This window comes from Equus przewalskii, chromosome 11, assembly GCF_037783145.1.
Source record: "Equus przewalskii isolate Varuska chromosome 11, EquPr2, whole genome shotgun sequence".
Lineage (NCBI taxonomy): Eukaryota > Metazoa > Chordata > Mammalia > Perissodactyla > Equidae > Equus > Equus przewalskii.
The window spans coordinates 24,273,605-24,295,826 of record NC_091841.1 but is presented as its reverse complement, the minus strand read 5'-3'; the positions used below and the strand labels follow the sequence as shown (position 1 = coordinate 24,295,826).

At 50.2% G+C, this 22,222-nt stretch overlaps 6 protein-coding genes and 1 non-coding gene across 14 annotated transcripts; 4 read left to right on the top strand and 3 right to left on the bottom strand.

Annotated features, from left to right (window-relative positions):
- Window positions 1-152: 152 nt before the first annotated feature.
- On the top strand, window positions 153-2,777 carry LRRN4CL (LRRN4 C-terminal like). 2 transcript variants are annotated; one of them, XM_008532181.2, is made up of 3 exons: window positions 153-281; window positions 651-769; window positions 1,338-2,777. In XM_008532181.2, the coding sequence occupies exon 3, from the start codon at window positions 1,343-1,345 to the stop codon at window positions 2,051-2,053; it is 711 nt and encodes a 236-aa protein (XP_008530403.1). In that variant the 5' UTR covers window positions 153-281; window positions 651-769; window positions 1,338-1,342; the 3' UTR covers window positions 2,054-2,777. The 2 variants fall into 2 exon arrangements, with proteins under 2 accessions (XP_008530403.1, XP_008530404.1); XM_008532182.2 differs by lacking the exon at window positions 153-281 and having other exon boundaries at window positions 655-857.
- A 2,629-nt stretch (window positions 2,778-5,406) lies between these two features.
- Window positions 5,407-10,198, top strand: UBXN1 (UBX domain protein 1). 2 transcript variants are annotated; one of them, XM_070565177.1, is made up of 11 exons: window positions 5,407-5,647; window positions 6,764-7,615; window positions 7,722-7,809; window positions 7,947-8,000; window positions 8,089-8,195; window positions 8,281-8,350; window positions 8,591-8,782; window positions 8,876-8,927; window positions 9,076-9,186; window positions 9,695-9,887; window positions 10,056-10,198. In XM_070565177.1, exons 2-11 carry the CDS (start codon window positions 7,216-7,218, stop codon window positions 10,103-10,105), a joined length of 1,317 nt encoding a protein of 438 aa, XP_070421278.1. In that variant the 5' UTR covers window positions 5,407-5,647; window positions 6,764-7,215; the 3' UTR covers window positions 10,106-10,198. The 2 variants fall into 2 exon arrangements, with proteins under 2 accessions (XP_070421278.1, XP_008530402.2); XM_008532180.2 differs by lacking the exon at window positions 5,407-5,647 and having other exon boundaries at window positions 7,228-7,615.
- Window positions 10,199-11,323: 1,125 nt separating this feature from the next.
- On the bottom strand, window positions 11,324-12,915 carry UQCC3 (ubiquinol-cytochrome c reductase complex assembly factor 3). The gene is made up of 2 exons (XM_008532179.2): window positions 12,615-12,915; window positions 11,324-12,524 (listed from the first exon to the last, which is right to left on the bottom strand). Exons 1-2 carry the CDS (start codon window positions 12,732-12,734, stop codon window positions 12,375-12,377), a joined length of 270 nt encoding a protein of 89 aa, XP_008530401.1. The 5' UTR covers window positions 12,735-12,915; the 3' UTR covers window positions 11,324-12,374.
- Window positions 12,894-16,268, top strand: LBHD1 (LBH domain containing 1). Of its 2 annotated transcripts, XM_070565179.1 has the most exons (3): window positions 12,894-14,622; window positions 14,701-14,863; window positions 15,997-16,268. In XM_070565179.1, the coding sequence occupies exons 1-3, from the start codon at window positions 14,473-14,475 to the stop codon at window positions 16,266-16,268; spliced, it is 585 nt and encodes a 194-aa protein (XP_070421280.1). In that variant the 5' UTR covers window positions 12,894-14,472. The 2 variants fall into 2 exon arrangements, with proteins under 2 accessions (XP_070421280.1, XP_070421279.1); XM_070565178.1 differs by having other exon boundaries at window positions 14,373-14,863.
- CSKMT (citrate synthase lysine methyltransferase) lies at window positions 15,236-18,190 on the bottom strand. 4 transcript variants are annotated; one of them, XM_008532175.2, is made up of 4 exons: window positions 18,059-18,190; window positions 17,697-17,787; window positions 17,525-17,591; window positions 15,236-17,357 (listed from the first exon to the last, which is right to left on the bottom strand). In XM_008532175.2, the coding sequence occupies exons 3-4, from the start codon at window positions 17,589-17,591 to the stop codon at window positions 16,702-16,704; spliced, it is 723 nt and encodes a 240-aa protein (XP_008530397.1). In that variant the 5' UTR covers window positions 17,697-17,787; window positions 18,059-18,190; the 3' UTR covers window positions 15,236-16,701. The 4 variants fall into 4 exon arrangements, 3 of the variants coding, with proteins under 3 accessions (XP_008530397.1, XP_008530398.1, XP_008530394.1); XM_008532176.2 differs by having other exon boundaries at window positions 17,701-17,787; window positions 18,057-18,161; XM_008532172.2 differs by lacking the exon at window positions 18,059-18,190 and having other exon boundaries at window positions 17,701-17,967.
- LOC139074660 (small nucleolar RNA SNORA57) lies at window positions 17,865-18,013 on the bottom strand. The gene has a single exon (XR_011524294.1). It is a non-coding gene; the product is annotated as a small nucleolar RNA SNORA57 (small nucleolar RNA).
- C11H11orf98 (chromosome 11 C11orf98 homolog) lies at window positions 18,172-20,589 on the top strand. Of its 2 annotated transcripts, none has more exons than XM_070565181.1 (4): window positions 18,172-18,272; window positions 18,420-18,544; window positions 20,059-20,156; window positions 20,241-20,589. In XM_070565181.1, the coding sequence occupies exons 1-4, from the start codon at window positions 18,234-18,236 to the stop codon at window positions 20,348-20,350; spliced, it is 372 nt and encodes a 123-aa protein (XP_070421282.1). In that variant the 5' UTR covers window positions 18,172-18,233; the 3' UTR covers window positions 20,351-20,589. The 2 variants fall into 2 exon arrangements, with proteins under 2 accessions (XP_070421282.1, XP_070421283.1); XM_070565182.1 differs by having other exon boundaries at window positions 18,177-18,341.
- Window positions 20,590-22,222: the final 1,633 nt, after the last annotated feature.

The following is a 22,222-nucleotide window of genomic DNA, read 5'->3' as shown; positions in this document are numbered from 1 at the left end:
CCCCCGATTGGAGGAGGTTGTCTTGCTAGGGGCTGCCCCTGGGGAAGGCCTCCAGCCCCTGGACTATTTTAGGCACAGCTGTTTCCATTCATAAGTCTTGGAAGTCCAAGGAGAGAAAACCTATCGTGCCTACTCCATCCACGTGACTCTCATCTCCCTCTGGGGAGGGGGTTAGTGTAGGGCGGGTCCGGAGAGCTGCGCTACATCATTCTGGCCTCTGCACCCCTCCCGTTCTCTGTCCATGAGGAGGCAGGAGACAGGAAATGACTGCCATGGATGTGGTATGATTTGTACTGAAACAGCATTTTGTAGCCCAGGCCCCATGCTGTCCACAGCTGTTTTCCTCTCTGACACCAGCCAGGTGGCTCTCCCCTCTGCTCCCCTCCTCATCCCTTCACATGACTCTAGCCTTTGGATTGATTCTCAGCTCCTGGCTGCTGTCCACATTCCACTCCCCTTTCAGAACCCAGGCATCCTGGCCTCCAGCTGAAACCGCTGCATGTGGCTTCCCGCATCCCTGGCCCTGTGACTCAGGCCATCTGTAGGGAGCAGCCCTGTTCTTGGCATTCACGGGGAAGAGGGGGCAGAGGGAGGGGGGCTAGGTGGTGACATCACGGTTGAAAGGGTATAAATGCTTCGAGCCAAAACAGAATTGAAATTGAAGATACTGACAAAACCTGACTGCGCAGCCTGTGCTCCTGGGGACCCTTCAGCCTGATAACCACAGACGTCTCGTCGTAGATTCCTGCGGCAACAAGGCCTACCACTGGTGAGGGGCTGCGTCGTCGGGCCAGAGAGGGCCAGAGAGGAGCGGAGGGAGGTGGGACAGGCTGGAGGGACCAGGACTCCATCCACAGGTGGGGAGTGAGAATTCAGGCTCCTTACTTCCCTCTTCTGTTCCTCTCTTCTTTCTCACTAATGCCTCCTTTCTGGGTTTTTCTGTGTGTCGCTGACTGATACTTGTTTTACTCAGTTCTTTTCTCTGGGTGGCAGCTGGGAATTATTCCACCTTTCTTCCCTAAGTGGAGTAAATCATTTCCTCCTCTTCTCTCTCCCAGCACTTTGTTTATTCATTAACTCTTTCTAGTGTTTCACACATTGCTGGTCACACTCTGTCTCTCTCACCTCAAACCAGATTTTACTCTTTTTTGCCAAAAACAAAGCACGTAGGCTGTTTAGAAGTGCGTTGACAAGTGAGTGCGTCTGTCTCATTCCCTCCTCTCTCCTCCTCCTGGTCCCCACTTGTTTCCCTGGCCCCAAGGGGTTTTGTTAAGGGTCCGGGGCTGGAAGGCCTGGGGGCTGATCAGTAACAGTCTATATGCCTCCTTCCCTTCCAGACTCCATGCTGGGTTCTCCCTGCCTTCTGTGGCTCCTGGCTGTCACCTCCTTGGTGCCCACAGCGGAGCCCTTGACCCCTCAAGACTTTGAGGAAGAGGAGGAAGATGAGACAGCGTGGCCACCTTTCCCAGCTGTCCTCTGTGACTACGACCGTTGCCGGCACCTGCAGCTGCCTTGCCAAGAGCTGCAGAGGGCCAGCCCGACGCCCTGCCTGTGCCCCGGCCTCTCCAGCCCGGCCCTGCGGCCAGAGCAGCCGCGCCTGGGCGAAGTGCGCGTGGTGGCCGAGGCCGGCCTCGCGGTGGTGCACTGGTGTGCCCCTTCTTCCCCGGTGCACGAGTACTGGCTGCTGCTTTGGGAAGGCAGCGGGGCTCCGCAGAAGGGGCCCTCCCTCAACTCGACCGTCCGCAGGGCAGAACTGAAGGGACTGAAGCCTGGGGGCGCTTATGTCGTTTGCGTGGTGGCTGCTAACGCGGCCGGAGAGAGCAGTGTGCCCTGGGCGGATGGCAAGGGCATCGAGGGTGCCGACGGCCCAGCCTTCGGGCCCTGCGGCCGGCTGACCGTGCCCCCCAGGCCCCAGACCCTGGTCCACGCGGCCGTGGGCGTGGGCACGGCGCTGGCCCTGATGAGCTGCGCCGCCCTGGTCTGGCACTTCTTCCTGCGCCAGCGCTGGGGCTGTCCCCGCCGCACGGCCACCCGACCCGCCACGGGGCTCTGAACTGCCTCGGGGCATCTCCGGCCAATCCAAGCCAGTCCAGGTTCAGGAGGAGGTGGCGGCCCGCTGCTGCCCCGCGCAGCCTGGACGGGAGCAGAACTGAGTCTCTTGCTCGATCTGAGAGCTCGTGGAGGTCCAGACTTTCCGCTCTGCCCCAGGCTGAGGTTTAGGAAGGAGAGAGGGTCGGCAGCTGTTTGAAGAAACCAGACAGTAACTAATTTAGGCTTTGCGTTCCAGAGGATAACATGGAAGATATTATGGAGGTACTTCTATAAGCATGTAACCTTTTAAAAATGCAAAAAACATTCTTAGCTCACGGGCCTTAGAAATCAGGCCCAGAAGGGGTTGGCTATAGTTAGCTGACCCCTGTCATACACACTCAAAAGGGCTCAGCCACTGCGGGGGGGTCTTCAGTGGGAGTCTGAGAATAAGCCACAGCAGGATGAGAGCTTGAAGCCAGAAACCACTCCTTCTCCTGCCTTTTGTTCAGATATTGAGGAGGGGCACCCCTGAGTCAAAATCCACCTGTGTCTGAGGCAGGTAGAAATAAATGACTGATGTGGGGTGGAGAAGAGAGGGATTGCCCAAGCTGCTGTCTGGGACAAGCTTGCATTTTTGCTGGTGAAAAAATGATAATAATACAATAATACTGAGGGATTTCCCCCACTTTACCTCCATGTGTGTTTATTGTATATCCACTGTCACATTAAAGGAAACATAAAAGACATTTTCATTTTTCATGATTCTTTTCAATTCCCTGTCCACACACCTATTTTTCAGAGTAGTATACATAGTTTTGAATTTATTTTTAAATTAAATAAATGTAGAAAAGTCTAAGATGGGCTAGCTCCGGTGGTCTAGGGGTTAAATTCAGTGTGCTCTACTTCACCAGCCCAGGTTCTGATCCCAGGTGCAGACCTACACCACTTTGTTAGTGGCCATGCTGTGCTGGCAGCTCACATACTAAAAAATGGAGGATGATTGGCATGGATGTTGGTTCAGGGTGAATCTTCCTCAGCAAAAAAAAAAAAAAGAAGAAAGAAAGAAAGAAAGAAAAGAAAAGTCTAAGTTGCTACAGGGTATAATCCTCACTTCTACTGGTCTTATAACTTTTTAAAAAATTATAAAAGTAACACTTACACAAATGTTAAGTAATACTGAAGAGTATGAAGTGAAAGTTCCCCTCCTCCTCAAGAGGTCATTGCCTGTAGCAGAGCAGATCTTTCTCTATGCAATGCAATTTTTTTTTTTTTTTTTGGAAAAAGATTAGTCCTGAGCTAACATCTGCTGCCAATCCTCCTCTTTTTGCTGAGGAAGACTGGCCCTGAGCTAACATCCATGCCCATCTTCCTCTACATTATATGTGGGACACCTACCACAGCGTGGCTTGCCAAGTGGTGCCATGTCCGCACCCGGGATCCAAACCGGCGAACCGGGGCCACCAGAGCGAAACGTACGAAATTAACTGCTGCGCTACCAGGCCGGTCCTGCACCTGTTTTCTTTTTGCATTCAATATATTATGGGGAGTGTTCCATGTTGCAGAGCCTCCTTAGTTATGTCGAAGGCTGCATAACTTTCCATTAGGAGGATGCTCTGTAACTGACAGTAGCCCTTGCTCTTTATTGGAACATGTTTCGTTTTGGGGAGCAAAAATCCTGCTCAGAGACTGAGGCTGTCTTTGCCAATTTTTTATTTAACACAGGTTCACTGTGGGATTTATAATAGTTTCACAAGCCAATAGCACACAGGATAATGTCTCATAAGAAGCCAATAAAGAAATAACATAACATACTCCAAACCAATGAAAGATTAACCACGCTATTGTTCCAGGGAAGCAGAGATGAAAGGAATAAAGTCCAAATTGAGTTTGAGGCGTACCTTTTTATACTCTGGCACTTGGGAGACATGACAAGCCCCTGTTGATAGAGCACATTGCCAGGGAATGACAGTGCTGGTGTTGGTGGGCAGGTTGATCTCCTTCACTTGTTTGCTGAGAGGTTTGTCACCACTACCACTAAGAGAGTCACCCCTACCACAGTAGGAGCTAATACCCCAAGATCTTTGGAGAGTTTATTCAGGTCAGCAAAGTCATGACCTGACAAAAACTCAGGTCCAGGCAAGCAGAGATGAAAATTCGGAAAAACAATTTAGGTCATGCCCAGACAAAAACTCTCAGATATTCCTCACCCTCTGGGTAGTAATAGTCTAAATGTCCCCTTGCCATAGTTGATTCTCCGTATGTTCTTATCATAAGCCCTCAGCAAGGCCCCTCGGCAGCTGGGCTACTAAGTTCTTAACAATGACAACAGATGAGTTGATGACATCTTGACACAACTTACTTCATTCTTATATCAAAACAAATTTTTTTTGTCTTTCTCATAAGCAAATGGATTTGAAAACATATCAAACCAATATACAGGGGGGCTGGCCCTGTGGCCGAGTGGTTAAGTTCGCGCGCTCCGCTGCAGGTGGCCCAGTGTTTCGTTGGTTCGAGTCCTGGGCGCGGACATGGCACTGCTCATCAGACCACGCTGAGGCAGCGTCCCACATACCACAATTAGAAGGACCCACAACGAAGTATATACAACTATGTACGGGGCGGGGGGGGCTTTGGGGAGAAAAAAGATAAAATAAAACCTTAAAAAAAAAAAACAATATACAACAGAACATTTAAGTTGCCTCTGGCATTTGCTATGGACATCCTTGCTTGTTTGTGTATCTTTCTGTATTTCTATAGGTACTTACCTGGAAGTAGGTGAAAGAGGCAGGACTATACAATTTAATCATTCTTTTATGATCGGACCTCTAGAATAAATTCAGAATACATTGGTTGTCTATAATATACTTATCACACTGTAGTGAATACTTTGTGCCTTTTTTACTGGATCCCTGTATTTCCCCAGCATTTATTCATTTACAAATAATGAGGGCCTACTATCTCATCTTTTTTTTAAAAGCTTCAGTGCGTGGTTGTGTATCCTAGTTGTTAGTTGAGCTCTCCATGCGGGCCGCCACAATAGAATGACTTGAGAGAGGGCGGTGTGATTCCACAATCCGGAAATGGGCTGTGGTGCTGAGAGTGCTGAATCTTAACCACTAGACCACCAGGGCTGGCTCTATTGTCTCCTTACTAAAGACAAGATGAGAAATTTAAGGTTCTAAATGGTTTGAAGCTACGAGCAAGGAGCTGGGTTAGGATTTGGACCCAAGCTGCCCAACTCCAGGCTGACGCTCTTCACTCCACCGTGGAGAGGTAACACAGCAGAGAGGTTTAATGAATGCACAGCTCATGGGTTTCAATCCCAGCTCTGCCACTTACCAGCTTTCTTTCTTTCTTTTTTTTCTTTTGAGGAAGATTAGCCCTGAGCTAACTGCCGCTAATCCTCCTCTTTTTGCTGAGGAAGACTGGCCCTGAGCTAACATCCATGCCCATCTTCCTCTACTTTATATGTGGGACGCCTGCCACAGCATGGCTTAGCCAAGCAGTGCCGTGTCTGCACCCGGGATCCGAACCCGAGAACCCTGGGCTGCAGAAGTGGAACATGCGCACTTAACCACTGCGCCACCGGGCCGGCCCCCCAGCTTTCTAACTTGAGGTAAATTATCTCATTTTTCTGTGTCTGTTTCCTGTGACTAATAATAGTATCTATATCATATGGATTATTGTGATGATTAAATATGCATTAATCATATAAAAGTCTCTAGCACATATATTATCAATATCAATACCTTATTATTACTTACCTCCTAATAAACATTTAAAGTGAGCTTTAGGGGGCCAGCCCGGTGGCATAGCAGTTAAGTTCCCACCTTCCACTTTCGCGGCCCGGGGTTTGCAGTTTCGGATCCCAGGTGCGTGGGGACCTGCACACTGCTTGTCAAGCCATGCTGTGGCAGGTGTCCCACATATAAAGTAGAGGAAGATGGGCACGGATCCTAGCTCAAGACCAGTCTTCCTCAGCAAAAAAAAAAAAAAAAAAAAAAAGGAGGAGGCTTGGTGGGAGATGTTAGCTCAGCGCTAATCTTCCTCAAAAGAAAAACAAAAACTAAAAATAAATAAAGTGAGCTTTACCTTTAGCAATCTAACAGCCTATGTGGTGGTGGAGGGCTAAATAGTCAACAATGACTACACAGTAGAGGGATAAGTGCTTAACCGGGTGAATACTGGAGCTGGGAAATACTGGAGCCGGGAAGTGGAGAGCGGGTGGTCAAAGCAGTTTTCCCTTAAAAAGCAAACCTAAAGCCCAGTCTGAAAAATGACTGGGAGTTAACCAAGCCCACAAAAGAAGAAGGACATCTCAGGTAGAGGGACTGGTTGCTGGAAAGACCTGGAGAAGGGAGAGGGCCTGTTTTGCAATATGCACGTTACCCTCCAGTGGTGGGAGATGAAACTGAGTACTGCCAACATTTACACAGTACAGTCTTGCCAGGCACCTAAGCTATGACAAACAGAAATGGCAAGCAATAGGATATATTGGAGCATATGAAGAAGCCATTTGGTGTAAACCTAATTGGGTCTGACTTTCTTTTTCCAAAAGGGCCTGACGTGGCCATGGGGCATGCACTGTATATCTGCTTTAACCATTTACTATGGCAAGAACAAATGCCCTTAAGATAAAGGTGCAACTTCCCCCCACATTGGCATTTCCTCAAGGATAAGCATCTTTCCTTAGGCTAGGAACTGATTGCTGTGCTCACTTTTGACCACCCAGCTCACCTGTGACCACCCAGCTCGAGACAACAGACCTGCCGCCCTGCTGTGTCCACCAAGACAGCAGACCTACCTGCTGTGTCCATCAATCGCTGTGCCGACAGAGCAGTCCTGTGGCTATTGTAAAAGGGACATTTCAATCATATGTGAAACATCCTCTTTCGGGGTATATAACCACTCTGTGCACCCCACTTCTTTGGTGCCCTTTCTTCCTTGGGGAAGAAAGGCTCTGGGCCATGGTCCTCACATTTTAGCTCAGAATAAACTCACCCCAATTTTCATTTATGGATTATTTTCGTCGACAGGTAGGTGCTATGGTTATTTTCACTTTACAAAAGGGGCTCTAACAAACAAAGGGGCAGAAGGGAGCCAGACTGCCAGCATTTAGGTTTCATCCTGGGTGACCGGGGTGTCAGGAAGAATTTTTAAGCAGGGAGGTGATGACAGGATCAGATGTCATGTTTTGCAAAGATTCCTTTGGCAGGCGGGCGAGGATGGCTCAATTCCCCGAGGAGGCTGAGCGGGTCAAAGAGTATGCACATTTCCATCGCCCCTGGTAAACATTGCCAAATAACTTTCCAATTGGTTGCGCTAAGGGACCAACCATCTCCCGGAGCTGGCTTGATGTTGTCCATGGCGTTCAGAATTACAACACGCTGTTCCACCGCCGCGGGGCGCCCGGGATTGCAAAATCCCCGCCCTCGCGGGTCTCGCCAGCAGGGCCGGACCTGCACATTTTTGGACCTCGGCTGCACCCGTCCACGTCCGCCTCCACGTGACCCAAACAGATTCGGGCACTTCCGCTTTCCCTCGGCTTTCTTCTCGGCCGTGGCCGTGGTGGGTCCATTGCCGGGTGAGTGAACGAGCGCCCGGCCGGGGCCGTCGGGGCTGGGTTGTGCGCGGGCCGGGGGCGCCCCGTGCTGATCCCCTCCGCCCTCCTTCTCGCCCCGCCCCCCCAGGTCCCCGCGGAAGCGGTGGTGGCGGCGCCATGGCGGAGCTGACGGCTCTGGAGAGTCTCATAGAGATGGGCTTCCCCAAGGGACGCGCGTAAGGGAGCCCCCTAACCCCGGCCCGCGGGGGTCACGGACCTGTCCGGGCCTTTATCCCGGCCTGGCCCTGCTCTGCGCCCCAGCCCGACCATCGCCATGACTCGTGGGCGCTATTCACGGTGTTTCTGCCCCCAGGGAGAAGGCTCTGGCCCTCACAGGGAACCAGGGCATCGAGGCTGCGATGGACTGGTGAGCGCTCAGACCGGGCGGCAGGGGACTGGGGACTGCTGGGAGGGGCAGCCTCAGTGTTAACCTCCCTCCCGACTTTCCCTGCCAGGTTGATGGAGCACGAAGACGACCCCGATGTGGACGAACCGCTGGCGGCCCCCGTTGGACATATCCTGGGACGGGAACCCACCCCCTCGGAGCAGGGTGGCCCTGAAGGTCCTGACTGAGGGACACGGGGTGATTATTTCGGAGGGTCCGAGGACGCTCTGAACGGGTAGTAATACTGATTCCGTGTTTATAGGACCCGGGTCTGCTGCGGGAGAAGGCAAACCCACTTTGAGTGAAGAGGAAAGACAGGAACAGACCAAGAGGTATAATAAGGAACCTACATTTCTGAGAGTCACTTTCCACCTCTCCCCAGGACGCAAGTCTGGTCACAGAACTCTGAACTTTCCACATTGCCTCTGTCCTCTCTTGGCCTTTTCCTTTTTGTTTCTTTCATCTGTCTTGGGACACACGTTCCCTGATTTTGTTTTCTGAGTCCCTTGTTATAAACTCACTTTCCCAATCCATGTCCATTTTTCTTGAGCTCTTTCCTTTCTGCAACACAGGATGTTGGAGCTGGTGGCTCAGAAGCAGCGGGAACGTGAAGAAAGAGAGGAACGGGAGGCATTGGAACGGGAACGGCAGCGCAGGAGACAAGGGCAAGAATTGTCAGCCGCCCGGCAGCGGCTACAGGAAGATGAGATGCGCAGGGCTGCCGAGGAGCGGAGGAGGGAAAAGGCTGAAGAGTTAGCAGCCAGGTCTGGGTGCTGGGGTTGTCGGATAAGAGATGAGAAAGTAATCAAGATTTGCTTTGTCAAGTCTGACCTACTTTTTTCCTGTCTGCATTCCAGACAAAGAGTCCGAGAGAAGATCGAAAGGGACAAAGCAGAAAGAGCCAAGAAGGTAGGTGATTGGGAAGACAGAGAGTGCCGAAACAGGTGGGCTGCTAGTAAATCCTGTTTTCTAGCTTTAGAGGGAAGGGATGGGCTTATCCAGTGTTTCTCCTGAGGGTGGCTGAGTGCCTGATCCAGTTTTTTACCTTGTCCTTCAGTATGGTGGTGGTGTGGGTTCTCAGCCACCAGCAACAGAGCCAGGTCCTGTTCCCTCCTCTCCCAGCCAGGAGCCTCCCACCAAGCGGGAATATGACCAGTGTCGCATACAGGTACTGATTCTGATTCCTGGAACCCTTTGTTGGCCTGGAAGGCACGCAGCCCAGAGCTTTTTTCAGTTATGTTCCCTTTGCCAAACCTCTCCCTTTTTTGTAAATGACTTTTGAAATCCTATCTCCTCTACTCTTGGGGAGGATATCAAATTTCACTTGCCCAGTCACTTAAATCCATACTTTCCTCTTACTCAGCATTTACCTTTTTACTTGTTCATAATGTTTTTATTTGGTTTGTCACACACCTATTTGCATGATGCGTTATTTATCCAGATATTTTTGTATAATCGTGTCCTTGTCTTTCTTAAATTGTGAGGGATCCAAGAGACTCTCTTCAGTGCTTAGTAAAGCAAAGCATAAGTGGTTGTTCATTAAGACTTTAAATAGTAATTATGCTTGTTCAGTCTGTCGAAGAGGAAGGAGCCAACTTTGCTCTTCTTCTTTCCTTACTTGGGCACTTCATTCAGTTTTGACGTTCACAATACTGTATCTCTCCCTTGCCCTCCAGGTCAGGCTGCCAGATGGGACCTCGCTGACCCAGACCTTCCGGGCACGGGAACAGCTGGCAGCCGTGAGGCTCTATGTGGAGCTCCACCGTGGGGAGGAGCCTGGAGGGGGCCAGGACCCAGTCCAGTTGCTCAGTGGTTTCCCCCGACGGGCCTTCTCAGAGGCTGACATGGAAAGACCTTTGCAGGAGCTGGGTACGACATGTGGGACCTGAAAGAGGACTTAGTGGGGGATAGGAGGCATGCCTGAGAAAGGAAGGGATGCAAAGAGAAGGGACTTTGTGGAGATAGTGTGAGGCCAGGAATTTGGGGAGCAAAAAGCAAGTATTGTGGTGGTTCAAACCTGTTTTCTTCCATCTTCAGGACTTGTGCCTTCTGCTGTCCTCATTGTGGCCAAGAAATGTCCCAGCTGAGAGGCCTTCATCTCACCGTCCCTCTCTGACCTCGTCATCTTTGATAAAGCACTGACATCTCCTTCCTAATAAATAGACCTTCTGAGTTCTGTATGTCCCTGACTCCTTCCTGCATGGCTGGGAGGGTCAAAACTGAGGCAGAGGAAGAAGCTAAAGGGAAGGCTTTTTATTTATTTAAATTTTTTTAAGTAGGCTTTTTTTTTTTTTTTTTTTGGTGAGGAAGATTGGCCCCGAGCTAACATCTGTTGCCAATCTTCCTCTTCCCCACAACCCCCCTTCCCAAAGCCCCAGTACATAGTTGTATATCCTAGTTGCAGGTTATTCTAGTTCTTCTGTGTGAGATGCCACCACAGCATGGCTTGAGCCATGTACAGATCTGCACCCAGGATCTGAACCGGCAAACCCCAGGCCACCAAAGCAGAGCATGCGAACTTAACCACCTGGCCACAGGGCCGGGCCTCAGGGAAAGCTTTTAGAGTAGACCCTATTCTTCATCTTAAGTTTCCAACAAGAGACTTTTTTCTGATCTCTAGGTCTGATTAGTTGCTTGAGAGGTTGAAGGGGGAAAGGTGCGGGGGTACTTATGCACCTTTTCCTCCTATGGAAGGTGTTGCATAAGCCTGAAATCCTCACTAGCTATGTGCCTTAGCTTAAGCCTCATTTCTTCTTTAGTAAAATAGAGATGATAATTCCTGTTAATTGGGGTTGTTGTGGGGATTACATAATGCTGATACAAGGTGCTTTAGCACAGTGCCTGGCGCCTAGTAAGTTCCCAATAAGTATCAGCTACTAAAAGGGTTATATTTATACGTGGCCATTCACAAACATTGACAGCATTACAGTGACTTTCTGTGCTAAGAATATTAACTGAGATATGAAGGCATTATCTAGGGATAGGTACAATTATCCCATTTTAGTGATGGGGACACTGAAATACATGACTTACCCAAACCCACACAGGCAGTAAGTAGTAGAACCTGGACACACACCTGGGGAGCCCAACTCTAGGGGTCAGACTCTGAACCACCCAGTTCCTTCATGGTAGCCCCTCTCCCCGCTGCTGATCACTCTCCCTAGTGCTCCCTGGAAGAGTTGATGACCTTCCTCTCATTCCCTGGCTAGGAAAAGCCACAGTGAAAGTGTAAAGCTCACACTTGACACATGTATTCAGCTTATGACTTCACCATTCAGCAGCTGAAAGCGGCACCAATGCTCATATCTGAGTATACACCTCAGTGTTACCAGCTTTATTTAGTGTTCTGGCTTTAATAAAAACAGCCTTTTTTTTTTTCCCATTACAATCTTGCTTGGAACCACAGGATATAAAATAGACAAAAGGGAAGTGAATTGGTTGACCTGGTTGTGGGTCTGTGACCCCAGTGACAGCTTTTTCTCATCCCTTCAGTGCATCTCCAGTAGATCCTCTGACTGGATTCAGAGATTGAAAAGACTGCAGACCAAACGTTGAGGAAAAACTCCACTATATTTACTGCCAGGTTGCTCTGTCCCAGGCACTGCACTTGACATTTCTAAATTAATCTTTTTACAACAACCATCAAGATAATTATCACCTTTTGTAGAACAGGACTGAGGCTCAGAGAGGTTTTGTAACATGCAGGAGTTGAATCAAGATCTGTCTGACGCAAAGCACGTTCCTTTCATTACTACTCCTAGCAAGTGGGCTTCCAAAGGTTGAATAACGGCCCCAGGAGGCATAGTGGCACATGTTAAGTGCTAGAAGCCCCTCTCTAACCTCAGTCGAAGACGGGAACCAGAAGTGTTCTCTAAGGGCATCTATTGCTACAAGACTTTCCAGGATAGTTTCGATTTCAAGAATGTCGCTTGGTTATCCCCTGAAGTACCTTCAAACAGACCACGTGACCTGTGTTTTGAAAACGTGGTCGCTATGCCTATTGGGCTTCAGCTTCCGAGGCCGGACAGGTGGGAGCCACGGTAATCCCCGCCCGCAGCACCGACCCCCAGAAAACTCTAGGCATTTATAGGCGTCCGACCGCGGGGCTGACTTGACAGAAGAACGTGATTTATTGGTTCCTTCAGTTCGCCACATCCGACGCCCCGGCCCGCGATGTGGGCGTTAAAGCGCAGTCAGTGCAAGGTTGCCGGGGGGAAGTGCTCACCCGGCGGCAGCACCCCGACCCCGCGTGGCATCCCGGGTCCGGACTCCCCGCCAGGCCCACGGAAGTGAAGGACCGCCTCGGACTCCTGCGCCGGAGAGGGGGTCCCAGCGCCCACGGGGGCAAGTTCCGGGTCACCCTGACCTCCCGCCGCCGCCGTCATTCCAGTTCTTTCTCCAGGCCACGTTCTCCTGCGTGGTCGCTGCCTCCTGCAGAGTGGCGAACACTAACTGTTTGGTCCTGGCCGCCTCATCCCTGCGCCGAGGGTCCTGCTCCGGCATCTCCTGCGGGCAATGAGGGAGGTTCATAGTCCAGGCCCCCAGCCCGGAGCTCTCCGTCCGCCCACCCCACCTCGCACTCCCAATTGCTCCCACCTTCAGCATCGCCTGCTTCTGCTGCTCTCCCGGGGTCACGAGGACAAAGAGCGCGGAGCCCACACCAGCCCCAGCGCCCAGCACTGCGCCCACGATCAGCGCTTTGCGCACGGTCCCCATGACCGACCCCGCCACCAGCGAGGCGCCCTCCGGAGTCCTCCGCAGCCTAGAAAGGTAGCCCAGCCGTCTCGCTGCCCCGTGCGCGGGCTAGAGCGACCCACAGAGAAAACCATAGAGAAGGGGCCGGGCTAGAGAGGGCCTCACCTGCGAAACGTTTTAGACTCTGGAGCTGCTGGGTTTTAAGACTAGTTGTTGTTTAAAGATTGGCACCTGCGCTACCATCTGTTGCCCATCTCCTTCTCCCCAGAGCCCCACCCTCCACAGTTGTATATTCTAGTTGTGAGCGCCTCTGGTTATGCTGTGTAGAACGCCCCCTCAACGTGACCTGATGAGCGGTGCCATGTCCGTGCCCAGGATCCAAACTGACGAAGCCCTGGGCGGCGGAAGCGGAGCACGCAAATTTAACCACTCGGTCTTGCGGGGCCGGCCTCTTTTAAGACTAGTTTTAAGGTGAGAAGGTTGAGCCTGTCAAGAAGTGTTGACACTGAGGGCCGATAGCGGTGCCCATTGTGAAAACTGGAGTGGCATTGCTAAGGGGAGAGTGTGTGTCTTCATGGTTGTTGTGGGTTTTACAATTGCCAGGTTCGGAAATTTCCTGATCAATAGAGGGCTAGGACTTTGCCATGTGGTTTCCTACGACAATTTGTGCTCCTTCAATACAGCACATAGTGGACATCCAGATATTTATACACATCAGCCTATCGACCCCCTTCAATCCCTTCAACTCCTGAACAGAAACTCAAAGCCAAGTGTACTTGGTGGGGAAAAGGGTGTATTTATATACTTTTTCTTTATTTTACTTGTTAAATAAACTTGCTAAAAGTAAACGTTACTTTTCTCGTAATGGTATATACCCTTCGCTTTTTTTTTTTTTTTTTTTTCTGCCGTGAAGACTCTGGTTTTTGTGTAACATACCGAATTGTAGCTTGGGGAAGTGTGACTCTGGGCTGGTCATTTAAGTTCTTTGTGCCCTAGTTTCTGCATGGGAAAATGAGGCTAAATAATAGTATCTATCTCATCGTTTTAGGATAATTAAAAGTTTGTATGTAAAGCATTTAAAATAGTTCCTGGCAAATAGTAAACACCATATAAATATTCATTAAATAAGATACAAAGAAACGTTTCAACTAGGGAGACGGAGGAAGCAAAGGAATCAGGAAATCCCAAGGTTTTTTTTCTTTTTTTGAGGAAGATTAGCCCTGAGCTAACTACTGCCACTCCTCCTCTTTTTGCTGAGGAAGACTGGCCCTGAGCCAACATCTGTGCCCATCTTCCTCTATTTTATACGTGGGATGCCTAGCACAGCATGGCTTTTGCCAAGCCCGTGCCATGTCCGCACCGGGGATCCGAACCCGTGAACCCCGGGCCGCCGAAGTGGACCATGCACACTTAATGGCTGCGCCACCTGGCCCACCGGGCCGGCCCCGGGAAATTGCAAGTTTGTTATCAAATCTCTTCACTCACAGGGCTTTAATCCAGGTGCCCTTGTTGACTCTTACTCCTCCTGCCTTTCCCAGTGTCACCAGGGAGCGAGTAGAAATAAAGCTCCTATCCTACCTCTTGGGATTTTCCCCTCCCCTGGAAGGCCCATAATCTCCTAGCACGTCATCCTCCTCTCTTCAGAAGTGATTACGGGGCCAGGCTCCAAAGAAGATTAAAGGAGCAGTCTGTGGGGTACACTCGGCAGGGGTACTCCACTCTGAGCTCAACCACCCTGCACGCTTAAGAATCAGCACCTATGGCCCTTGTGCCAGGGAGCAGTGAGGATGGGCGTTGGCCTAGAGACAGCCCAGGCTCCTCCCAGCATCCAGAAAGTCCTAGGCTGACCAACCCTCTCTGGAACGACAGAGGAGAAATTGGCAGGGTTGAAGGTCACGAGCATGTTCAGGTTAGTATTTCTCCACCCTGTGTCCTCCTGCTGGCTCGTCCTCCGATTTGGCCCAAGCTCCCTGCTGTCCCCATTCAGGTTGTCTCTCAAAAGACCCGCCGGCCCTCCATTGTGGTGGAAGCCTGTGAGGTGAGTGAAGAGAGTGGGGAGCTCCGGTGGCCTCATGAGAAGCTGCTGCTGCTCACCGATGATGAGGAAGAGGAGGCGGAGGTCTTCTTCCAGGACCAAAGTGAAGAGCCAGGTGAGGGAGGTGGCTAGTTCAGTGGGGCCATTGTGAGCTGGATGTTCTGGCCACGACCAAGATGGAAAACTCAGCTGTGTCCCCTGCATTAAGCAGTATCGGGCTCACAGCAGGTGCTCAGGAAACATAATGAAGAAAAATGTACGGGTGGGAGAGAAAGGTTAAGGGGCTTGGCAAAGTTGATAAAATTCAGAGCAGTTCTGATGTCGGATGGGTGACAGCTTTTAATATGTATTTTTAATATTTTAAAATATTTACATTATTGTGGGGGGGAGATAATAAAATTACCTCAAATCTGACTACCCAGTGACAGTTAACATTTCAGATGTCTTCTCTTCCAGACTTTTCCCCATGTCTGTTTATTGTTATAGCTTTTTTTTTTTTTGAGTTTTTACTATGTCCCAGGTACTGTGCTAAACACTTTTACCTCATAATTTTCAGAATGAAATGAGGGAGATATTTTCCCCCTCATGAGGAAATTGAGGCTGTGAAGTTAGGCTCTTCATTATAATTGCTGTATTACCTTCTTATTTTTATTTATTTATTTTTGAGGAAGATTAGCCCTGAGCTAACATCTGCCACTCCTCCTCTTTTTGCTGAGGAAGACTGGCCCTAAGCTAACATCCATGCCCATCTTCCTCTACTTTATATGCGGGACGCCTACCACAGCATGGCTTGCCCAGCGGTGCCATGTCCTTACCCAGGATCCGAACTGGCAAACTCTGGGCCACCGAAGCAGAACGTGCAAACTTAACCACTGCACCACCGGGCCAGCCCACTGTATTACCTTTTTATAAGGAAAAAAATTGCACAAATTCATTTTATCTCTAAAAAATTCCACAATATATCTGAAATATTTTTCATTGTTAATGAGCTCTTTTCTTTTCCTTAAAGATTTTATTTTTCCTTTTTCTCCCCAAAGCCCCCCGGTACATAGTTGTATAGTTTTAGTTGTAGGTCCTTCTAGTTGTGGCATGTGGGACGCCACCTCAGCACAGCTTGATGAACAGTGCCATGTCTGCGCCCAGGATTCGAACCGGCGAAACCCTGGGCCGCCGAAGCAGAGCGCTCGAACTTAACCACTCAGCCACAGGCTGGCCGTTAATCAGCTCTTTAACTTGCCTCCCCCCTAGGCTGGACTTGGAGCCCACTGGACCCCAGATCTCCCTTAAGAAGCTTTAACCCAGAACTCAGCTGGGGGCAGGAACAGGTAGAACAAGATGCCTCCTGGAGTCCTGAGGACACAGAGTGTCAGGAAGCCTCCAGTCCCTGTCCTCTCTGGGACCCAGCCACAGGCTCCCGTGCCTATAGAAGCCGCTTTGTGGAATATTCCCATCTCTTGCCTCCCAGGAGCTTTGAGGGTGAGTATCTCTCCCTCGAACATTTCACCCAGGTTTGTTTATGAAACCCTTCTACCTATCCTTTAACAGTCTTTCCCTTTTACAGGTGAGAAAAATGACACAGAGGTTAGGCAACTGGGTCACACAAGTTCGTCAATGCTGGGATTTGGATCGAGAATTCCCATCTGTGCTTTTAGGAGTTCCAGTTCGTTGGGGGTGGGGAACCATCCACTTGTACCTTCTCTAGCACTCGTCTTGTGCCTGGCACTGCTGAATGTTCCTCCTGTCCTTGTGTGTAATCCCCAGAACTCCAGGTATTTTTCCCACCTTGCAGATGAGTAAACTGGGGCACAGAAACATTCAATACTATGTGCACCCAGGTAGTAAGTGTGGAAGCCAGGACTCAAATCCTCATCTTCCAGCCATCTTGCAAGGACAAAGCTCTCTCCAACCCTCTCTCTTTCTCCAACAGAAGCACTAAGGTCAGGACTAAAGTCTTTAATCAGAGGCTTGAACCAAGTAAGCAAAGTAGGTGATGCCCCTGAAAGGGCCTAGCTCCTGCACAGTCACAGTCCGGCCTTGGGACCGTTGCTCCAGGCAGGGCAGCCGCACCTCAGGGTCCTCATCTGAGAACTGAATCAGAGTCCCCTGGGGGCTCAGGATCCTCAGGCATTCTGACAACAGCTGGTAAGCTCCAGGCAGACCACCCCGGGCAACAGCATCCCAGGTGCCCTTGTCTAGCACTAGCTGGAAGGAGCCTGAGGAAGCCACTGGCTCTAGGTTCTGGGCGTCAGCCTGCATGAAGTGGAGGCGGGAGGCAGGGTGCCCAGGGCACAGGGGTGTTTGGCCTTGGCCACATTCCAGGAGGCTGTTCATGTGGGCCACAGCCACAGGAGAGAAGTCCACCCCAAGCACATCCACGGGGTGCGGGCACTTGGTGTAGAGGCCTGTACACAGGCTTGAGGTCCCACAGCCCACATCCAACACCCGAAGTGGACAGGCAGCCCGTGCCTCCTGCAGCAGCGGCAGTAGGAGCCCCTGGGCTTCCTCGTATCCAAAGAACCAGTCGAAGGTGGGGTCGCTGCCCAGACGGGGCTGGGCATGGAGCTTATCCCAGAGGCAGCGGTCTGCCAGGCAGCTACCAGCCAGGGAGCCTGTGGACACGAGTGGAGGACACGTGTCACCCGGCGCCTGAGTACTATCAGACGGCTACAAAAATGGTGCAATGTACCCTGGGGTTTTAAGGGCCACATTTGCAGGGACTAGATTCCCGACTCACCGAGAACCCACCTTGCCCGCCCACTCTGTCCACCTTCCCTACCCGTCAACGCACGGCGCGCCCCCGCCGCCAGGGTCACCACGTGGAAGGTTCGGCGCAGCGCGACCATCTGGAGGTGATGACAAGGCAGGCCAGATACCTGAAAAATCCGCTTTGCGGAATCACGCGTGTAGCCTAACTCTGCAGCCTCCGGGAAAAGAACGCGGACACACACCTACCACGGTGCGAAAGGCCTTTATTGGTTGCAACGGCAAGTGGAGACGAGGCGATACGGCAGGTCCGGCTCCTGGGGCGTCTCCACAGACCTGAAATCGAAGAAGGCGTGAGCATCCCAGGGAAGAAGAGCCCGCTGCACCTCGGTGCTGCCCTCCTCCTTGGAGCTCCGTGTCCCGGCGCTTGAGGATAGAACCGGCGGACTGGAAGCCACCGGCACCGAAGACATGACGCCGAGAGGGCTGCAGCCCTTTCCCTCTTCCTCCGTACATTACGGGGACCGGGACCGCACGCCTGATCCCCGCCAAGAAAAGGAGGGTCCGTAGGCCCCACCCAAAACCCCCACCCGGCCTCCACGCACACCTCCAGTAGTTCCGTCTCCGCGGCGGGAAAGGCCCGAAGCCTGGCCAAGATCCTTTATATAGCCCAGGCCCCGCCCCCGCGCTGCCATTGGCTTGCGGAGTGCTGAGGGGCGGGGCTCACCCGGACCCTGCGTTAGGCGGAAACGTCGACCCGGAGCCGGGATCGCAGCGCGGCCATGGGAGCTCCTGGGGGAAAGATCAACCGGCCCCGAACGGTGACTGTGTGGGAGCCCTGACTGCCCAAGCGCCCCAGAGCCCCTGTCATCTCGCCCGAGATGAGCTCGGTGGGCCAGTCTCCCGGTGCGGGGATCCTGGTTCGCGGTGCGTGGCCTCCGTCTGATTAGCATCTTCCTCCCTCGCAGGAGCTGAAGAAGAAGCTGTTCAAGCGACGGCGGGTATTGAACCGGCAGCGGCGACTGAAGCACCGGGTGGTTGGGGCTGTCATAGACGAAGGGCTGATCACGCGGCACCACCTCAAGAAGCGGGCGTGAGTGCCAAACCCTCTTCCCCTCGATGCTCCCCACCGAGTCTCCTTCCTTCCCTGCTGAGCTCCGGAGAAGCTAACACCTCTCTGCTTTCCTTTTGCACTCACGTTTATGCAAGGAACGTTTGTTGGTTGTGTTTTGTGTCTAAACTCTGCTACCCTCTCACGACACCGCTAGGTAACAACCTTTCTTTGGGTCTTCGACCCCATTGAGAATCTAAGGAGAGCTATCGAATCCCCCACCTCCCCAAGTAACATCATACATTCACATAGATTTTTATAAGTAAATTTAAAAGCGCACACGTAAGCGTGCGAATAACTCGATGAATTTTCACAAGGCACATGTGGGATTTTGTATGTAAGTTTCAAGGCCCCCTGAGTCTTGGGGGAAGCGTTCCCATCCCACCTTTTAATTGACTTCTTCACTGTAAATGTTTACAGAGTTTTATGGTATAAGAAATGTATTTGGTAGGACCCACAACTAAAATATACAACTATGTACTGGGGGGATTTGGGGAGGAAAAAAAAAAAGAAATGTATTTGGTTTTTATCCCTGGTTCCTGGCACACAGCTCCTAAAACCCTTGGAAATTTCCTGAGTGACAGGAGTGTCTTTTATTTCATAAGGAATCCCTCTCGAGCACACCAAAGTTTGTGCTAATGGGTGACTTAGGGTTGGACTGCTCACCAGAAAGATCAAGGGATTAGAGGATTGGAAATTTAAGCCCAACCCACCGACCTCTGGGAAGGCTGGGAGGGCTGGAGATTAGGCTCTTTGAAAACTGTTGTTCAAGGGAGATTTGGTGAGCTTCCTGGTTGGTGAACAGGTGGAGGTGCTGGAAGGTTGGCGCACCTGGGAAGGGCATGGGAACTCCTGGTCTCTTCCATCTGGCTGTTCCTGACTTGTATCCTTTTATAATACATCAGTAAATACAAGTAAATCTTTCTAAGTTCTATGAGCTGTTCTAGCAAATTATCAAGTCTCAGAAGGGTATCATGAGGACCCCGATTTATAGCTGGTCAATCAGGAGTACAGGTGACAATCTGGACACGTGATTGACGTCTGAAGTGGGGGAAGTCTTGTGGGACTGAGCCCTTACCTATGGTATCTGATGCTGTCTCCAGGTAGATGTTGTCAGAATTGAGTGAAAATCGTAGGACACTCAGTTAATGCCCACTGAGAATTGGAGAATTGCTTCATGTGGGAATAACCTCCACACATCTGGTGTCAGAAATATCGAGAATAGAGGAAAAAAATAGAGTTTGCCCTTACAAGTTTCTACTATATATTAAATTTTAACATTTAATGTTAAGTACTTTAGGTACGCATTGAGATAAGTATTATGCAAAGTATGTTAATGTCTAAGTGCTGGAGAGATTTAACTCACTACCTTAGAGCCCAGATTTTCAAACATTCTTTGCCTTGGATTTGAAGACCTTTTCAATAGCCAGAACCACTTGTGTGGCCTACGTTGGTTCAGGTTAACCTGGATATCTGTGCTCTTACCAACCCTTCAGGTCCAGTGCACGTGCCAACATTACTCTGTCTGGGAAGAAGCGCCGAAAACTCCTCCAGCAGATCCGGCTTGCCCAGAAAGAGAAAGCAGCCATGGAAGGTGAGGCTGGGGCACAAAGGTGGGGTGAGAGGGCAACCAGAATTCATTTAGGTTCTTTAATGCTTCCTCTTTTCCTTTGCTCAGTGGAAGCCCCCCAAAAGCCAGCCAGGACTAATGAAGCACAGCCTAAATCAAAAAAGAAGACAAAAGCCCCCCAGGATGTAGACATGGAGGACCTTGAAGATAAGAGCTAAATCTCTCGCCTCTTCTGCCAGAAGATTGTCAACGGGAGCCAGGAGGACTCAGTGGTTGTTTCAGAGGACTGCAGAGAAAGCATTGCTCCTTTAGACTCTTCCAGATTCCTCTTGCATAATGACCCAGTGGCTTGCCCTGGAGGGATGTGTTGAGAGGAAGAGGGTGGGGCAAACAGTTTGGAGAGGGGGCTCCTTAACAGTCAACTCCACTCATAATAAAGCCCTAGAGTTCTCACTGAGATGTGTGTGATTAAACATAGGAAATGGGGATGGGCCGTGAAAAGGGGTCTGTGAGTGTGGAAACAAGACAATTGGGAAACAGGGCCCACAGAGCTTACTTGAGCAAAGGCAACAAGAAACCAGCCTCTGTGAGGACCCTCTCTCCCTAGTGAGTGACACTCCAGCTTTCCATTTCTGACAAAAATCTAGATTATTTTGGAAATAGCAGCGGAGGTAAAGGTCCTGATACCAGTCCTGCCACTGCCTCTGTGTGACCGGGGTGGGCTGGTCACTATACCTCATATTTATCTCTGCTTCCTTTGCTGGGTTATATTTTTAATAAAGTGAAGATGAAACATTATTTTTCCTTTCTAATGTTCAGAAATTCTGCTTGTTGGAAGCCAGGGCTGGGGCGTTTAATTAAAGTGAAAAGCTGATGGGGCCGGCTCCGTGGCTGAGTGGTTAAGTTTGCGTGCTCTGCTGTAGCGGCCCAGGGTTCGGATCCTGGGCGCGGACATGGCACTGCTCGTCAGGCCACGTTGAGGCGCCGTCCCACATCCCACAACTAGAAGGACCTGCAACTAAGATATACAGCTATGTACGGGGGTGGTTTGGGAAGATAAAGGAGGGGAAAAAAAAAGGAAGATTGGCAACAGTTGTTAGCTCAGGTGCCAATCTTTAAAAAAAAAAAATAGCTGCCAGTGTGGAGGTGTGTTCAACAGGGGAAAAAGCATATTCTGCCTGCTCTATTTAATCAGGACAGGCTTCCTGGAAGAGGGAGGCTTTGGGCCTGGTGTTGCACCCCTCTCCCCAACTTTATATTTTGAACAATTTCAAGCCTTCAGTAACATTAAGAGATTAGTATAGTGAACCCTTCTATATGCACTCTACCTAGATTTATCAATTCTAACATTTTTCTACACTTGTTTTATCTCTTTCCACACACTTGCAAATATGTATGTGTGTGAGTATATATCTTTGCAGACTTATTTGAAAGTCAATTGCAGATGAGATTTTATCCCCAAGGACATTCTTCTATAGCCAAAATACTATTATAACACTTAAGACATTTAACATTGGTAAAATAGCGAACATTCAGTTTTTCACATTCAAATTTCCTTAGTTGTTCCATTAATATCTTTCATAGCTCTTTTTCCCCACCTCAATCTGGGAGCCAGTCAAGGATCACATGTTGTATTTAATTGTCACGTCTCTTTAGCCTTTTTCTTTTTTTTTTTGAGGAAGATTAGCCCTGAGCTAACTACTGCCAATCTTCCTCTTTTTGCTGAGGAAGACTGGCCCTGAGCTAACATCTATGCCCATCTTCCTCTACTTTATATGTGGGACGCCTACCACAGCATGGCTTGCCAAACGGTGCCATGTCCGCACCTGGCATCTGAACCGGTGAACCCTGGGCCACCGAAGCAGAATGTGCACACTTAACCACTGCTCCACCAGGCTGGTCCCCTCTTTAGCCTCTTTCAATCCAGAACGGTATCCCTACCGTGTCTTAGATAATTTGACATTTTTGAAGAGTCCAGCCTAATTTTATTTATTTTTATTTGTTTATTTATTTAAGACTATCCCACAGCCTGGTTTGTCAGAGTGTTTCTGTACGTTTTCTCATAAGTGGATTTAGGTTAAGCATTTTGG

What these genes read in the sequence shown, in the direction of transcription:
- LRRN4CL (XM_008532181.2), top strand. Translation starts at nt 1,343, where the DNA reads ATGCTGGGTTCTCCCTGCCTTCTGTGGCTCCTGGCTGTCACCTCCTTG.
- UBXN1 (XM_070565177.1), top strand. Translation starts at nt 7,216, where the DNA reads ATGTCATGTTTTGCAAAGATTCCTTTGGCAGGCGGGCGAGGATGGCTC. An exon ending in CGTGGTGGGTCCATTGCCGG is followed by an intron (nt 7,616 to 7,721) that starts GTGAGTGAACGA and finishes CCGCCCCCCCAG; the next exon opens with GTCCCCGCGGAAGCGGTGGT. An exon ending in GGAGCAGGGTGGCCCTGAAG is followed by an intron (nt 8,196 to 8,280) that starts GTCCTGACTGAG and finishes CCGTGTTTATAG; the next exon opens with GACCCGGGTCTGCTGCGGGA.
- UQCC3 (XM_008532179.2), bottom strand. Translation starts at nt 12,734, where the DNA reads ATGGGGACCGTGCGCAAAGCGCTGATCGTGGGCGCAGTGCTGGGCGCT. An exon ending in AGAAGCAGGCGATGCTGAAG is followed by an intron (nt 12,525 to 12,614) that starts GTGGGAGCAATT and finishes CATTGCCCGCAG; the next exon opens with GAGATGCCGGAGCAGGACCC.
- LBHD1 (XM_070565178.1), top strand. Translation starts at nt 14,473, where the DNA reads ATGGCCCTTGTGCCAGGGAGCAGTGAGGATGGGCGTTGGCCTAGAGAC. An exon ending in GGACCAAAGTGAAGAGCCAG is followed by an intron (nt 14,864 to 15,996) that starts GTGAGGGAGGTG and finishes CCTCCCCCCTAG; the next exon opens with GCTGGACTTGGAGCCCACTG.
- CSKMT (XM_008532172.2), bottom strand. Translation starts at nt 17,967, where the DNA reads ATGTACGGAGGAAGAGGGAAAGGGCTGCAGCCCTCTCGGCGTCATGTC. An exon ending in TAAAGGCCTTTCGCACCGTG is followed by an intron (nt 17,592 to 17,700) that starts GTAGGTGTGTGT and finishes CATCACCTCCAG; the next exon opens with ATGGTCGCGCTGCGCCGAAC. An exon ending in GGCGCGCCGTGCGTTGACGG is followed by an intron (nt 17,358 to 17,524) that starts GTAGGGAAGGTG and finishes TCGTGTCCACAG; the next exon opens with GCTCCCTGGCTGGTAGCTGC.
- C11H11orf98 (XM_070565181.1), top strand. Translation starts at nt 18,234, where the DNA reads ATGGGAGCTCCTGGGGGAAAGATCAACCGGCCCCGAACG. An exon ending in CACCACCTCAAGAAGCGGGC is followed by an intron (nt 18,545 to 20,058) that starts GTGAGTGCCAAA and finishes CCAACCCTTCAG; the next exon opens with GTCCAGTGCACGTGCCAACA. An exon ending in AGAGAAAGCAGCCATGGAAG is followed by an intron (nt 20,157 to 20,240) that starts GTGAGGCTGGGG and finishes TCCTTTGCTCAG; the next exon opens with TGGAAGCCCCCCAAAAGCCA.